We start from the raw sequence: 17,585 nt of genomic DNA, 5'->3' as shown, positions 1-17,585 counted from the left end.
AGCTTCAGACCATCAAAATGACAAGAGAGACACCAACATAAGACTTGGTGATTTGCAAGCTGGAAGCTAAGTAGTTTCCCAATTTAAACATGACGCTCCCCACTATGAGTCTGCATGCCTATACTACTGTGTGCCAGAATCAAATCCAATCTGACTGACAGCAAAAAGGCATCCTCTGGACTTAAGCCAACTCACCAAAGCAACTGTGAAGAGCAAAGATTCAAGATGTTCTTGCAATACACAATGATTAGGAGTGTTTTTTTGGCTTTCACCAACATTGGAAAATGCTCGAATTGTTGGAAAACACCTCATGAGAACATGGAAGAACTACTTCATAATTTTGGAGTGGGAAAAGCCACTGATTGAAACTCCAGAGTCATAACAGGAAAGATGGATAAATTCAACTATAGGTAACAAAACACTCCAGCATGACCAGAACAAACAAACAGAAGTGCCATGAGTAAAGCCGAAAGACAAATGACAAAATGACAAACTGGGAAAAATATTTTTACCCATGTCACAAAGTGTTGACAGAAATTAGTAAGAAGAAGACCAACAGCCAGTATAAAATTGGCAAAGGATATACACAGTTCACAAAAACACAAAATTCAAAAGGCTCTTAAACATCCAAGAAGGTACTTCACTTCACTCATGAGAAGAGAAATGCTATCACAGGCAATATCTGCCAGAACCGATCCAGCAGTCCCATTCCTGGGGATTTACCCTACAGATACATTTGCATAGGAACAGTCTTATTCGCTGCAATGGTGTTTATAAAAGGAGAAACCACCCAAATGATTAGGGAACTAGTTACATAAACCATGGTACATCCAAGCAAAATATTAAATAGTTGTAAAAAAAGAATAGGGAAGTTTTATGAAGTGAGAGAACAAGATGCAGAACAGTATGAATGGCATGCAACCTTCTATGAAGAAAAGGGAAGAAAAAACACCTATCGTATCTGCTTATCTACGCTTCGGAAACTCAAAGGATAGAATAGAATGAATAATGCTGATTACCTTTGTCAGACGGTGGGGTGAGCGGACAGACGAGGTACAGGGGGAGAGGGAAGCCACTTCACTGTAGCTTTTTATATTTATGTATACTTTTTTTTCTTAATTTAAACCATGTAAATGCATTACTTATCCAAAAAAGAAAATTAAAAATGCAGAGACACACATGCATCTTCAAGTGACTAAACAAAAACCAAAACAATTAGCATGGAGTCGACTCCAACTCATGGCGACCCCAAGTGTTTGAGAAGAACTGTGCTCTCCATACGGTTTTCAATAGCTGATTTTTCGGAATTAGATGGCCAAGACTTTTTTCCAAGGTGCCTCTGGTGGATTCAAACCTCCAACCTTTGGGTTAGCAGCCAAGCACTTAACTGTTTCTGCCACCCAGGGATTCCCTCAAATGACTAGCGCTCCGTAATTTCAGTTCAAAAGAAAAGCCAGCACAGAGCTGCCCACGGCTCTGTGACACAGATGTTCTCTGATATGTGTCCCCGAGGTGCCCTGCCTGTACTGTCTCTGGTGGGAGAGCCTGGCCAACTTACCGAGCCATCCTCGAGCGCTCGGCGCAGCTCCTGCAGGTCTGCCTCAGGGCACCAGACTTCCGCGATGAGGCACTTGTTCGTCACGTCAAAGCTGCACATGTTCAGCATGTGGTAGATGGCTTTCATCTTCCTCACCTGGATGACGCGGCTGTAGACCGACTCGGCAGCTTTACAGAGCACCTGCCTTAGGTAATCCTCAGTTTTGTGGAGCACCTTGGTAAGCACAGACACTGGTTCTCAGCATGGTGGGCACTTCTCATTGCTTGTCCACCCAGCACCCTGACTTCCTTTAAGGGAACTGTCCTCCATAATTCCACGCCCGTCGCCAGGGTGGCCGTCAAGGGAGCCGTTCCCTCTCCTTCCCAATCAGATGCTGTCCCCTGGGAGGCTAACTCTTAAGAGCACGTCTGGGAGGACACAGGAAATGGCTAGAAGCCACTGTCACTGTGGCAGCACGATAGCCTAGCTTTCCCCACTGTGAAATAGTGGCTGTGCCCCCTGGCTCCAGAGAGCTCTGCAGCTTCTCATCTACTCCCAAGCTTGGCCCCAACCCCCAACAGCCCAGGGAGCCACCAACTCCCATCCCATCATGTTCTTTCAGTAAATTCCCTTTTGCTTAACTGAGTCAGAATCTGTTTCTGTTACTTCCCACCATGAACCCTAACTGAGATAAGCAGAAATGTCAATTAAAATAGAGCATGTAAAATACACCCACTCCTCACTTACTGACATGGGGTTAGGTTCCAAAGACCAGGTCGTTATGTGAAAATCGTGTAAAAATGGAGGAAGATCACATCACATCACAAAATGGAGGATGGCTACATCATTACATAACTGCCAAATTACATCTTTACATAATTGCCAAATTACATTATTACATAACTGCCAAATCACTGAGAATCATGGCCCAGCCAAGTTGACACATAACCTTAAACATCATAGCCAGCATTACTCTTGCCTCGCACCCTGGCATTCATTACTGACAAACTTATGTCATTAATATGCAAAATAGTTGGATAATAGATTTTTTACTATTGTCATAAACGCGAAATGTCGGATAACGAGATAGTGAGGAGTGTGTGTAATATCCATCATTTGAAATGGGGCTTGCTTGTCTTTTGTGATCAAGAATTAAAACCCAACACATCAAAGATGATCAGAGAATCTTTTTCTAAAGTCTCGTCACTACTACCTCAGCTTCTAACAGGCCGCTAAAATAAAGTACCATGAAGAGGAGGGAGGTAAGTGACATTCCAATCACACTAAAAACGCCTTGATTAAACTACCACCAAAATTTTCCATATTAAAAAAGAATCAAAATAAATGGATTCTTACATGTTTTATGACCCTCGGATAAGTAGATAACAGCTTCTGGTTTACTCACAGTATAAAGATCTTGAATCCGGGTATTCAGTCCCTCCTGGATCTCTTTCCGCTCCTCAGCAGTGTTTGGATAGGGATAAATGTGGCAGTGGTAACTGGAAGACAGAATTAAGCACAGTTTCACGTCTGTGGTGACTCGAAGAGGCTATTTCTAAAACTAGAACCAAATTCAATTCACCACCTACACGGAGCTCCTTCCAAAATGGAATACAAGCGGCCATCTGGCAGAAAGGGTGCAGTTCCTTGGTAAGGTCAGCACAAGGCACTCCGTAAGTATCTACTGATTTAACACGTTTAGCAAACTTTCTTAGACCCACATTCCATTCCTGCCTTCAGCAATTCCTGGAAGCTCCCAATTCCAACTTTATAAAACTATCCAACATCTTTAGTTTGGGAATCATTTGTTGTTGTTAGGTGCCATCAAGTCTATTCTGACTCACAGCGACCCCATGTGACAGAGCAGAACTGCTCCTATAGGGTTTTCTAGGCTTAATCTTTATGGGAGCAGATCGCCAGGTCTTTCTCCCCCAGAGCTGCTGGGTGGGTTCGAACCACTGACCTTTCGGTTAGCAGCCAAGTGCTTAACTGTTATGCCACCAGGGCTCTTTGGGAATCATTAAATGGGTTTAAAATAGAAACCACACAAGAATAATTACCTTAAAAAAAATAGACAGTGAAGAAAGGGATTAAAAAAACTCTGGGTTCCCAGCAATTGCCTCTGACAGGTCTCTGCAGTGGCCAGCGCTGTCTCAGGGCACAGGGCACCAGGACACACTGGCGAATGCTGGGCCTCCCACACAGCAGTGAGTCTCACCCCACCTTAATATTCATACACCACACTTCATGGGTTTCTTTAAGTTCTGGCTGTTAAAAATCAAATACCCACTGCAGCTTTACCCTTCACAATGATACCTGAGAAATCATGGATCTGTTGTGCTGGTTATGATTCTTCTAATCTATATAAAAATAAATCTATATCTACTAAAATGACAAAAGTTTTCTATTTCACACCTAAAATTGCTTTCCATACCACCAGTGATGGAGTAACAAACTGTGGTAAACATTATCCAAAGGCGACATCCAAGCCCCGCCTCACCCCGCAAACACAAGGCAGTCTATAACGGGTGTGCCTTGGGGTTTTTTGTTGGATTTTTGTTTATTTTTCCATTTGTGGACAAGAGTAAGTCACAGGCAGATTCCTGCTGTGTTACTACTCAACATTCATTCGTGCCTTACTCTGTCCTAAAGCCTTTTACTTGCAACACCTCAGTTAGTACAACCCTGTGAGAAAGGAACGATATTCCATTTATAGATGGGGATTAAGCTTCATGACATGTCCAAGTGGAAACCAGGGTCTGGATCCTGCAACCCCGCTTCAGGGCCCACACCCTTCCCACACGCCATCCCCCCTTCTAGATGGTGTGAAGGAGAAATGGCCAACCGCTTGGCAAAAGACGAAACAGGTGCCCAATGACAACAGGTAAGCATGCCGTAGCTAAAAGCAACAGAAAGGCACGAAATAATCAAACATGATTCCCTCTTCAACTGACCTGAAGTCTTGATTCCCAAGGGGAAAAAAATGAAATCTGGGAACATAATCAACACGGTCCCTACTTCTGAATTATTTTAAATAATACACTGTCAAAAGAGATGACAAATCAGATTTTTAAGAACTTGGTATTACAGCCGTCTTTTAGCTTACTATATTTCTCTTCAAATACAGAGAGATAAGTAAGGAAAACTAGGTTACTGAGGAACCCTGCTGGCCCAATGGTTAAACACTTGGCTGCTAACCAAAAGGTCAGTAGTTTGAACCCACCAGCTGCTCCACAGGAGAAAAGACCTGGCAATCTGCTCCCATAAAGATTACAGCCTAGGAGACCCTGTGTGGCAGTTCTACCCTGTCCTATAGGGTCACTATGAATCAAAACCAACTCGACGGCACACAACAGTAAGAAATCACTGAATATTAAAAAAAAAAGACATGAAACGTTTCTTTTCTTACCAATCACATATCTTCTTAACCTTGTAGCCAATCTGCTCTCCCCAGAAGGATATTAAAAACACATACCATTTTATGACTTCTCCCTACGAAGAACAAATTAGGATATTGTTATTTCTGAAGGTATAACTTCTAAAACTCTGGCAGCTCAAACACTATTGAAGAGTTGTTTCACTCATTCATTCAACAGGAAGACAGCAGTGAACAAAACCAAAAAGAAACCTGACCTGGGGGAGGGGGATGTTACAGTGAAGTTAGCAGTGAGAGATAGAAACAAATAAAATACATAATATGCCAGGTAAGTGTTACACAGAAAATAAACCTGGAAGGGGCAGTAGGGGGTGGGAGGGGCATTGCAGGTGTAAAGAATATGATGAGGGAGGCCTCTCTGGGAAGGGTGCCATTTGAGCCTGAAGAATGAAGGCAGTGAGGGGTAGCTCCAGGGATACATCCAGGGAAAAAAAGAAAAGGCATTTACAATGAACTTGACCTCAAAGATTCCTTAACAATTATCAAAATGATACTGTGTCAAGGAATACAACCAAGAAAGGCATAAGATGGAGCAGAGACGGTATTCAACATGAAAAATACAAATCGTAAGACCAAGTGGAATTGCCTGAGTCTAGTTTCTATGCCCTGGTGGTGCAATGGTTAAGCACTTGGATGCTAACCAAAAGGTTGCTGGTTCAAACCGACCCAGCCACTATGTGGGAGAAAAGACCTGGTGATCTGCTCCCATAAAGATTACTACCTAGAAAAGCCTATGAGGCAGTTCTGCTCTGTCACACGGGGTCGCTCTGAGTTGAAATCGACTCGACAGTACCTAACGACAGACAACAGGAAGTTTCTATGCAGAGAGACGCCAACATCTGAAAATGACACCACAGGCTCTGGAGCCTGTGATGACATTGAGTGGTCAGACGTTCAGCCCAAAAGGCACTAAACCAGCCACTCACTACAAACAAGTCCTAGAACCCAGGTAAAAATTACTGAAGGAGCCATCCCTGTCATATTCAGAGCAAGGACTAAAACAAGACACTCTGAAGTGTAACGGTGTTCGCCAGGTGGGGAGACTACAGGTGAGTCATCTTCTCCTTCACGTTTTCTCTGTTTCCCCCCAGCATTCTATGATGCACGTGTACTTCCTCTGCAAAGAGCCCTGGTGCCTCAGTGGTTAAGCGCTCAGCTATTAACCAAAGGGCGGTGGTTGAAACCCCCCAGCTACTCTGTGGGAGAAAGATGTGGCGGCAATCTGCTTCCGTAAAGATTTGCTGTTGTTGTTGTCAGAGGCCATGGAGTAGGTTCCGACTCACAGTGACCCTCACAACAGAATGAAACACTGCCTGGTCCTGTACCATCCTCACAATCGTTAGGTTTCAGCCCATTGTTGCAGCCACTGTGTCAATCCATCTCATCAAGGGTCTTCCTCTTCTTACTTTTTTTTACAACCTTGGAAACCCTATGCGGCAATTCTACCGTGTCCTATAGGGTCACTATGAGTCAAAATCCACTCAATGGCAACGGGTATTTTTTTTCTTTTAATTTCCTTTGCAATCATGAGGAAAAAAAGTTGTATTTTCAAAATACATACATCTATATCTACTTTTTTGTATTTCCTTATGAATGTTTAATGCCCTTTAATATATCCTGTAAAAATTCAGTACAACAGAGCTTAGAAATTCTAGGAAAAAATTTGCTTTAAACCCGTGTAAATACTCTGCATGAGAACAACTGAAAGGAATAAATACCACTTAGAACAGTTTCCTCTTAGTTGTAACCTTTGCCTTCACATGGGGAAGCCATAGTGGACACAAGTGAAAGGGAATTGACAGATTGCATTAGCAGGTACAAGAGCCACAGAAAAGCAGAAAACATTACTGGAGTGTGGTTAATGAACAGCTTAACCGAGCAGATATTCCAGCAAGTGTGGTTTACTCAGGCTGAACTTTATGAAAATCATTTCACAGCCAACCTCCTCTGTAGGTGTCTAAACTACTAAGGGTTACATTCATCCTGCAGCTAAAATTCCTGAGGCAAACCTAGAAAAAATAAAATGTGAACCCTTTTCTCACAATTAAGAAGCCTAAGTTCCTTTTCTACCTTTGACAGATCAGTTCATCCTCATTTAGAGCAATACATTGATGTGTACTGTGACTATAAAAATACAGACATTTCAAAAGGGGATTATGGCTCTCTCCCTCCTGTGCTCCTCTGCTTCTCTTCCTGAACAATGCACTCCTAAAGCCGTGAGGTGTGTGTGCAGGGTGGATTGCAGGAGTGGGGAGAGCAACAGGGGCCCAGGGCAGAGGGTCAGAGCCTGAGTGGGTGAGGAGGCACCCACACAGGGGAGCCAGGGTGGGGGTCAGAGCCCCAGTGGGGTGAGGAGGTGCCCACACAGGAGAGTCCAGGGCTGAGATCAGAGCTCCCGTGGGGTGAGGAGTACATCCACTGCAGGCGGCTGCCCAGAACTCAGAGTGCAAGCAAGCAGAGGAGGGTGACGGCAGAGATGGGACACTGGTGGGAGAGTGGCTACAGCCAGAGGAATTCATCAAAGACACAAATACATTAAGAATAATAGGAGCCAAGCTTCTCACTGCTGAAGAAAGGAGTTACAAACACAGAAAGGGAGAAACCTAGACTGAATTCTAGGATGTTGGATTGGAATTGGATGTGAAGTCACAGTTTTCAATATACACAAGAGATATAGAAATGAAGGTGTAAATGTATGCGTGTACTTATTAGTGTGCATGTGGGCCTGTGTGTGTGCACGTGTCTGTGTGTATATCTCACAGAGCTGTCCACGGAAAGAGCCTGGGAGCAGCAACACCACGATAACAACAGGCACACCTAGCAACCACATCTTGGCTTCTAAATACCAGTCTCAGCTAAAAGAACCAGAGCTCCTTGAACAAATGGCTGATTTCACAGCTGTGTGAGGGAAATTCCAAGACGAACCTGGAATGCTGGGTTGTGCAAAAAAAGAAGGAAGTGCTAAAAAAAAAAAAATGATAGGAACATGTAGAAAGTTTTAAAAAGTCAGACTGAATGGGCTCCAACTGGCCATATCTGGGAAAACTTAAGTGTCAAAATAAATGAGGACAGTAACAGAGTATAGCCCACTGAATAAAATAGGAAATGAATGAATGAATTGGAAATCTGATGAGGAGTGGGATATTGACATAGTTTCAAAGCACTTCTCCCTCAAATTCTTACTAATTACAAGAAAAAAGAGTAACTTCACAAGGGAGAAGTCTGAGAGCCACCAACTTAATGAAGAAATCAAGGTGAACATCACCAGTTACAGACAAGCTGACATCGTGCATCACCTGACAGGATGCAGTGAGAGGCACACAGCATCCCTTCCCGGACATTCCTGCCAAAGACGCATGACCAGCATTTAGTCACGAGGAAGCACTGGACAAATCCAAACTGAGGGACACTCTACCAAGAACCTGGTCTGTAACACTCAAAAGCGTTAAGGTCCAGAAAGCCAGTGCAAGGAAGGGCTAAGAAAACAGTCCCAGAATGATGGAGACCAGAGAGACAACACAATCCAACATGTGGTTATAAGCTGGATCCTTTGCTATAGGAGACAAGACTGGGGCAACAGGCGAAGCCTGAATGGGATCTGAGGATCAGATGGTAGTGACGTTTCTGCATTAACGTCCTGATTTTGATGGCTGTATTGTGATAATGAAGGAGAACGTCCTTGTTTTTAGGAACTGGACACACACACATTCAAGAATGATGGGGCATCAGGTTAGCAACGTGCTCTCAAGTTGCTCCTGAGAAAAAAGGTCTTTGTACTGTATCTCCAAGTTTTCTGTTGGTCTGTCATTGTTTAAAGGGGGACCAGAATATTTACTCACTGTTTCAGGGTCTTCAAGGGGCTCATCCAGCTCCGCGTAGGTCACAATGGTATACCCTTTGCAGACCCTCCACAACATTTTTTCAAATGCTTCAACTTTTCCTTGGTTAATAAGGCCAGACACAAATCTAGGAGACCATAAAGACAACTTGTAGTCAACTGAAGGCAATGAGTATCGTGAAGACTTTCATTTCTGGCAATATGGTAGAGAAGATTTCCCGAAAGCCCTCCAACTACAAAACACCTAAAAATATTGGGTAAAATACGTTTGAAACATCCTTTTAAGTATACAGCTGAGCGTATAATAAAATGAAATTCTTGGGATCCAAAAATAAAACAGAACTTTCTTGCGGCCCTGATATGTTGAACGGGCCAGTACCCTAAGGCCTTAGGGAGACAGGAGACACGGCACTCGCCCATGTCAGGTGAGGAGATGGAACTGAATCCTCCCTAGAGTTGAGACATCCACCCCCACACACACAAAGGGCTACACCTTCTGTGAAAGGGTGGACTAAAAAAATCCACCTTGCTAAGGAGCCTACACATGAACTTGTTTATCTCAGTTTTGGTTCTGGATGAAGGGGAAAAGTCTCCCTGAGAATTTATAACCACAGGTTAGAATTCACTCAGGTTTGTGGCTTAAATTCACCAGTTGCAGAGCCAAAAGACAAACAACCAACCAAAATCCAAGCTGACAAATGAATATAAAATAATCCCAGCTTGGTAGAGCACTCCCAGGTACTCAACAAATGTAAAAACTAATTCTCCCTTGAGAAATATATCCTGAAACTAAACACCACTGAATCTCTATAGACAAAGAACAGAGGAACATTAAGTTCATTTAAAAAAAGAAAAAGAAAAACACAAACCACAGGAGGAACAAGCTCCCATTAGGCCAGGTAAGCGGAAACAAACAGCAGAAAGATACAGTATGAGGAATAAAGACAATTAAACCAACTCAGGTTAGCTCCTGTGTTTCCACCAAATAAAATAAGACTTGATGCTCAATGATGAAAGATTTTCGGGCTTATAGGAGCTTACACTGAACGGTACTAAAGTTGCTTCTTTCCAGGTCATTAGACCATCATATTCAGATAAAAAGTCAGCACAGCTGAGTAATTCAGTTCAACAAATACAGGAGTGCAGTGTTTCCTTAAATAAACATTTGCTTTCATTCAACCCCAGACTTAAGATGGTCCCCAGTCACCCCTCTGGAGCCACTGTCCTTTGACAAGCCAAGCAATGTGAAGCCTGATGCCCGTCGCAGTCACCTACCCCAGTTTTGCTCCGAGCCTCTGCATACAGCTGTAGTCCAGCAAAGAATCATTCTCTAAGGGAGGGAATTCTTCATAAGTGGGTTCAAACTACAAAGAAATGTATAAAAGAAAGTGGGTCTCATTAAAAGTGACACTGCCTTCCTCACATTTCCATACAAGCTTACAGGGCATGGTCACTAACTACTTGGATCTGGGGGCCAAGGCCCTGCGATCACTTAGGCAGGAACCTCAGCTCTGATAGTAGAAAACTAGCTTCCCCACCCTCGTTTGTAAGCCACTTGAAGACATTCACATAAAAGAAGAGTTTACTAGTTAAGTCATCGCCTTAACCCAAGATAGAATACATTGCTGAGGCCATCACAATATCAAGTGAAACTCAGTTACGAAGGGATGTGCTCTTCCCTTCTACACTCAGCTCAGTTCAGTGCTACTGTCGATACCATGCATCATTCTTATACATTACACCGTTTTTGAAATTCTTCTTAACTCTTAGCGATTTCGAAACACTGACTTTTAGAGTTCAGCCTCTACTGTTCAATTTTTTTCATGATCATAAAAAGATTTTTTTCAATGGCAAACCAAAGAATTTTACAAATATAAAGTACTGTTATTGCTAAAACCAACCAACACAAGAAATGGTTCTTAAAGTCTTTTTTTTTTAAAACTGTCATATATTTCAACTGAAAAAATGAAGCTAAGACCTAAATTTATCTCTTAAAAAAAGCAACACATCTAAATGTATTGACAACAAGCCCTGTAACCTTGCGGAACGAGTTTTTTTTTAAAAAAAAAAAGCGTGTCCTCCTGTCTGTGGTTCAGTACCTCGACATTGCGTTTTACGAAGGTTTTTGTCACTCTCAGCATGTGAGTGTACTCAATCAGTTCCAGCAAGTTTTTCCTGAGTTTCTCTTTGTTCTTTGTCACTTCTCTCAGTTCAACCTCAAGTTTCTGTAATTGTTCCTAAAACAAAATATAAGTTAGTCAAGAGTATGGTTTAGTTTCAAGTTTGATTTTAAGAACCTTTTTATGGCACACCAAATCAGTGCAGGTTTTAAAAAGTCAGGATTTATGTTAGTTTGATAAGGATAAGAAAGGATACAAAGATTTTAAAGGTTCATCATTTATTCCCATAAAAACCTAGTGCCGTCAAGTTGATTCTGACTATAGCGACCTTATAGGACAGAGTAGAAGTGGCCCACAGGGTTTCCAAGGCTGTAATCTTTTTTTTTTCACTTTGTTGTTGATGAGGATACACATAGGAAAACATACACCAATTCAGCAGCTTCTCCATGTACAATTCAGTGACACTGATTATATCCTTCCAGTTGTGCAACCATTCTCACCCTCCTTTTCTGAGTAGTTCCTCTGCCATTAACTTGAACTCACTGCCCCCGAAGGTTTCTATCTAATCTTGCCAGTCACTGTTGTCACTTTGATCCCATAGATAGAACTTGAAAGAGCACAAAGCTCAATGCAGACATTCTTCACCAGTTAAGCTACAAGGCTGTAATCTTTCCAGAAGGAGACCGCTATGTCTCTCTCCCACAGAGCAGCTGGTGGGTTTGAACCACCAACCTCTTGGTTAGCAGCCGAGCACTTTAACCACTGGGCCACCAGGTCTCCTTCCATCATTTATTACTTCCTATTAATTTGGGGAATTCCTACGAAATTCATTCACGTATGATAGTATAAGGAGACCTGGTGATTAAGTGGTTAAGAGTTCAGGCTGCTAACCAAAAGGTCAGCAGTTCGAATCCACCAGCCGCTCCTTGGAAACCCTATGGGGCAGTTCTACTCTGCCCCACACGGTCGCTGAGTGGGAATCGACTCCACTTTTTTTTGTTTTTGTTAGGATGGTATAAAGCATTCAGGATGCTGTGATGATGAGCAGTGCCCCGAGACTACACCTCATCTCCAGCCTCCAGTCCTACCATTTCTTCTGGTTTTCCTTTGTCTGGTTACCTTCTCTTTCAAGCCTGCATGTCCGTTTATTTACAACACAGAAAAGTCTCAGATCCTCTGTGTTTACACATACTCTATTTTCCTAGGCTCTAGCTTAAGCATTTCTATGCATTTTTCATTTACACAACTGGGCATAAAAATTCTCAAGACATTGTTTACATTAATGGTGGTGGAATATTTTGGAAAAGCACAGCAATACTGGTGGCACTCATGAAAAATGTAATCAACGTCACTGAACTGCAAATGTGGAAGTCACTGGTGAATGTCTTGATGTATGTATTTTCACCACAATAAAATAATTAATTAAAATAAAGAGTCAAAAAAAAAAAAAAAGAAAAAGGAATTGTTTCATTTTAGTGGCCAGAATATAATATTGCATCTGATACAGCCAACTCCTAGCTTTTTTGTTATATGCTACTTGGGGAAGCGGGGGAAATAATTCTTGAGAGCAGATCGTCTTTAATAATTGTTTACATACTAACATCCTAATAATGTATAAGTATGAAAACACTAGAAGTAGAAATTTGTAGAACAAATCATCGAGTCAATGAAGACTTATACTCAGTCACCTAACACACTCATTACGTGTGCTCTGCCTTACAAAAGCCATAAGCAGTGATCACTGTATCTGTAATTATCTCATAACCAAGCCATCAAACAGGCCAAACCAGATGACTGCTTTGTACTCATCTGACTCTATGATTCCCTCTAAAGTCCACTCACATTCCAAATGTTAAACAACTTCCTACCAGATAAACAGAGCAGCCTTGTTACACAGCAATAATTGTTTTTAAAAAGATAAAGAACGCCAGTCTGTTTCCCAGAGTGATGATTGCAAAACAATTACACTGGGCCGTCAGTGGGTAATCCACGGCTGAACGCCAATAAACAGGGCAAGCGAGTGTTCTCGAAGGGGGAAGGAAGCTGTATCCCTGAGAAAGGAGACCTTGAACTTGGGGTGAAGGAACACTGTTCACTATATACTTCTAATAACCTATCATCTTTTAACTCCTAAAAATTCAAGGGGGAGAGGATCAGAGTGAACTCGGGAGGAGTGTGAAGAGTATGTGACTAGGAGAGGCATGCCGAGGCATGGATAATTCTAGAATGAACTTTATTACATGAGTATGAACCAGATTTAATGACCTAGTTCTCACTAGCCTCCATTAAACACCATCTGGAAAGAAAGAATATGTCTTACACCAAACAAGAAAACTGAATTACGGTTAATACTCATTACAGATATCCTATTACTAACGGTTAACCATAATAACTTTCTTTAATTTTCATTCCAGGTTTTTCAGAAGGCAGAAAAGCACTGAACAATATAAAATGAGTGACTAAGCAATCCTTGAAATGAGGGGCCTGAAAGAGCTTCTTCCGGAATAAGTTACCTGCATTTCCAAGACCTGTTTCAGAGGTGGCGCAGGAGGGCTGGTCTCTCCTTCAGGAAGGGGAATGTCTGCTTTATTAATCTCCTGCACTAAATATGCTGCAAAAATAAAAAATGAAACAAATTAGAAACAGAAACTTGACGTAGTAAAATTCAGTCAGAACATTTTAAATCCCACCTTTTCCTAGGCCGTCTAAAAACAAATGTCTAAATGTACAAAAAATCCTGCTTGTTCCAATGGACTGACAGTTCACCTTTTTTTTGACCTTGTTTCCAAAGAACTGAAAATAATACTACCTAGAGAGATCGGCATGTAATGACAAAATAAATAATACCCTGGATAAACATTTTCTGAAATTCCCCAAATTTTCTTCACATCTAAACCTCCAGTTAAAGAACTTTGGAGCCACACTATCTCTGTACCGAGAGAAAGAAGAAAGAACACAGTTGGAATTGCAGAAATGACCCAGTGATAGGCCTATACTAGTTGTTATGGATTAAACTTTTCCTCCAAAAATACATGTTGGAATCTTGACCCTTATATCTGTGGATGTAGCCCAAACTGGGGGGCAGGGTTTTCTTTGTTATGTTAATGAGGCCATAGCAGTGTGGGGTGGGTCCTAAACCTAATCACTTTTGACTTATAAGGAGTAACAGAGACAAGGAAGCAGGCACAGGGGAAGACAGACACTATCTGATGACGAGGGAGGCAAATGACCGTCAAGTCCAGGAACTCCAAGGACTGCCAGCCACTAGAAGCTGAAATAGACAGAGAAGGACCTCCCCTTAGAGCCTCACCCTGAATTCAGACTTTCAGCCTCCTAAACTGTGAGAAAAATAAATGTCTGTTCTTTAAAGCCACGACCTGTGGTATTTGTGTTATAGCAGCACTACATAACTAAGACCCCAGGAGACAGCAGTGGGACTTGCAGGCCGCCCTCAGGAGGTTTCGATATCTGTCAAGAAAACCATGAGGACTATCAGCAAAAAGCACCCCTGCAAGAAACAGGACAGAAACCCAGGCTCTCCTGAGGTTGCCAGGTTAGTCTGATGCTTTGACTTAGAACACCTGCACTGCTTCACTGCTTGAATTAAAAACTAGGTTCACGCAACTAATAGTACACTAGCCTGATGCACTTAGCCATTTTTCATATATATTCTCAATGACATGAAATGGCCTTTTCCTCAGGACAAAAGTCACACTGTCTGGTAAAGTCATTATCAGACACCATACTTCCAAGAAGTGTTGCTAGTTGTTTTATTTTTTTAACAGAATTGTAACAATATCTTACCAACAAGATTGTTTTAGCGTATTTACAACACATCAAAAATTACTTGACAGTTCCTTTTTTGATTTGAAGTCTGTATTCTTTTTGAGACAGACTAAGCTACAGGACATTCTGTACATATCTACTGTGTTATCACTTTTGCCCTCCTTTAAAAACTTCATTCCAAATATACTACCTGTCCAATGACTTATATATGTTGAAAGGATGGGAATACAATGTCATTTAATGTACAGCCGTTGACCTGTTGCTGTCCAGTCGATTCCAACTGATAGCGACCCTATAGGACAGAGCAGAACTGCCCCGTAGAGTTTCCAAGGCTGTTATCCTTATGAGAGCAGATTGCCAGGTCTTTTCTCCTGCAGAGCTACTGGTGGGTTCCAACCTCCGACCTTTCGGATGGTAGCCGAGCACTTAACCACTGCACCATCAGAGTTCCTTTTAATGTACACAATCCACACTAGTAACTAAGACCTCAAGCAATATGAAAAGGAATCAATTTCAGACGATGAAAAGCTTTTTTTTCAATATTAGAAATCCCCAGTTAAAAAATATAAAACCTACAGTAACTATTCGCATTTCCTCTTTATATTAGACATTGGTTTAAAAGTCACTTCTCCCCGCAGCTCCCTCTCGCCCCTGTTTTTCTGGCTATCCTTCTAAAAACAAATGTTGCACTTCAGTCCACTGCTCCAGGTCATTTTTCCCCTTTATGTCAGCCAGAAGTTCAAGGCTTAACTTAATAAGGACTATTTCCAGCAAAGCCGTTAAAGATTTTAGAGGTAAAGGAAGTAAACTAGGGCAACGATCTAACACATTAGCAAATGAAGCCCTGAAAAGAAGGAAATTATGATCAATGTATCTGCCACTTCCTGCCTCCCCGGTTCCTTTTCAGCTACGTGTTATCTTCGCACGTAGCCAGTGTTTTTAAGTTATATTAAACTAGAGGAGACTGGTTAGATAAACCATGGTACATTAATAACAATTTACAAAGATAACAGAAGGATATTCCTAATTAGTACTGGTAAGTGAGCAACAAAGCTGATAACAAAATAAGCTGACTACTGTGTACGGAAGGAAAGCCTTCCTTTCATAGATCAACAGTAAGAAGTATGGAAAGATAATATGCACCTATGTAACAGTGACGACCTCGGAACCCTGGGAATATGGGTGACTTCTTTTCTCATTTCTGCTTATCTATATTTTCCTAAAATAAATGAGGTTTGGTTATATAAAAATAATTAGTTGGGTTGTTAGATAGCAAACAAACTTACCCAATATTCTCTCCAGTTCTTCACACCTCTTCATCTCACCAACAAATTTTCTTTGGAAGGAACTGACACTCTGGTTGAGCTGAGCAAAACATGAAGAAATTGTTTTAAAACTGCTAATGTTCAGGAGGTGATTTTTAAAATGAAATTGATTTTTAAAATCAAATAAAAAATACCCTATATTGGCGAGGGCTTGGGGAAAAGAACATCCTCAGAAACTACTGAATGGGAGTATAAACTGGCAGGACTTTTCTGGAGAGCAATTTGGCAACTGTTGTTAACAAATACAAAAACTTCAAGAATATCCTTTGGCCGAGCAACCTCTCATGAAGAAATTTATCCTAAGGAAAAACTATGGATCTGAACAAAAATTTATACAGACCATCATCAAACCGAGGGATTATTCCCCCAATAGAAAAAAATGATAACACAAACATCCAACAAGTGAAAATTAGCTGAAGAAATTATGGTCTATACCCATACGATAAAATATTAAACCAAAAACAAAAACCCACTGCCACGGAGTCAATTCCGACTCATAGTGACCCTACATGACAGGGTAGAACTGCCCCAGAGGGTTTCCAAGGAGCAGCTGGTGGATTCGAACTGCCAACCTTTTGTTTAGCAGCCTGAGCTCTTAACCACTGCGCCACCAGGGCTCCAATGGAATACTAGTCAGCAATAAATAAGAATGAACATGCTACAACCCAAATGAACCTCAAAAGTATGGATGCGCTGAGTGAAAGAAGCCAGTCACAAAAGGTCATATATTAAAAGATTACATTTACATGAAATATCCAGAATAGGCAAATCCATAGAAACGCAAAGTAGATTAGTGGCTGCCTGGGGCTGGGGGTGAGAACGGGAATTAACTCTAGATGGGCAGGGGGGATCTTACTGGGGTGATGGAAATGTTCTAACGCTGGACTGTGATGAGAGCTGCACGACTTGGTAAACTTTCTGAAAATCAGTGAATTGTACACTTATGGGTGAATTTTATGATGTACCTCAATAAAGGTGAATAAAAATTATGGCTCAATCATACAACTGAACAGTATGCAGTTATTAAATACGATGTTTCCAATGACCAGACATTTGATTATATTAAGAAATTTATTATTGAAATTTTTAGGTATGATAATGGTATGGTGGTTGTGATTTTTAAGAGTCCTTATCTTTTAGAGATACTTGACATTCACAAATAAAATGATACATCTGGAATTTGCTTCAAAGTAATCCAGAGTGGGAGGAAAGGGTGAGGGTGAGGGCATGGAACAAGGGCACCATGAATTACATAACAACTGTGTGAGGGACACATGGTGGGTTCACTGTACTATTCACTCTACTTCACTTTTCATAATTCAAAACTTAAGAAATTAAAAAAGTACTGAGAAAGAATATTTAATAAAATGAGGCAATTAGTTTGTATATGCAAAAGTCAACTTAATACTTTCAATATGAGTCCAATGTTCTAAAAATACATACACATGTACATTTTTAAATATTATTAAAATAATATTATTTGAAAATGTTACTTGAAAAAGTACAAGTGTTTATTTCTGGGTAATGGGATTGTGGAATATAT

General features: G+C 41.3%; 1 protein-coding gene across 4 annotated transcripts in view; it reads right to left on the bottom strand.

Annotated features, from left to right (window-relative positions):
* Window positions 1–17,585, bottom strand: part of ATP6V0A2 (ATPase H+ transporting V0 subunit a2) — a 36,153-nt gene that overhangs the window by 14,751 nt on the left and 3,817 nt on the right. For 2 of the 4 annotated variants that reach the window (XM_004384996.2, XM_023739259.1), the window contains exons 2-9: window positions 16,004–16,082; window positions 13,445–13,542; window positions 10,911–11,048; window positions 10,087–10,175; window positions 8,813–8,939; window positions 4,947–5,029; window positions 2,943–3,036; window positions 1,559–1,771 (exon numbers count right to left, since the gene is read on the bottom strand). In XM_004384996.2, coding sequence (XP_004385053.1) covers window positions 1,559–1,771; window positions 2,943–3,036; window positions 4,947–5,029; window positions 8,813–8,939; window positions 10,087–10,175; window positions 10,911–11,048; window positions 13,445–13,542; window positions 16,004–16,082 — 921 coding nt within the window. Of the gene's footprint in view, window positions 1–1,558; window positions 1,772–2,942; window positions 3,037–4,946; window positions 5,030–8,812; window positions 8,940–10,086; window positions 10,176–10,910; window positions 11,049–13,444; window positions 13,543–13,778; window positions 13,921–16,003; window positions 16,083–17,585 lie in introns of those variants that run through there. The other 2 variants (XM_023739262.1, XM_023739261.1) reach the window with 2 other exon arrangements.

Source organism: Trichechus manatus, unplaced genomic scaffold (genome assembly GCF_000243295.1).
Source record: "Trichechus manatus latirostris isolate Lorelei unplaced genomic scaffold, TriManLat1.0 scaffold00131, whole genome shotgun sequence".
NCBI lineage: Eukaryota > Metazoa > Chordata > Mammalia > Sirenia > Trichechidae > Trichechus > Trichechus manatus.
The sequence above is the reverse complement of the archived record's forward strand: the minus strand, read 5'-3'. Positions and strand labels throughout refer to the sequence as shown.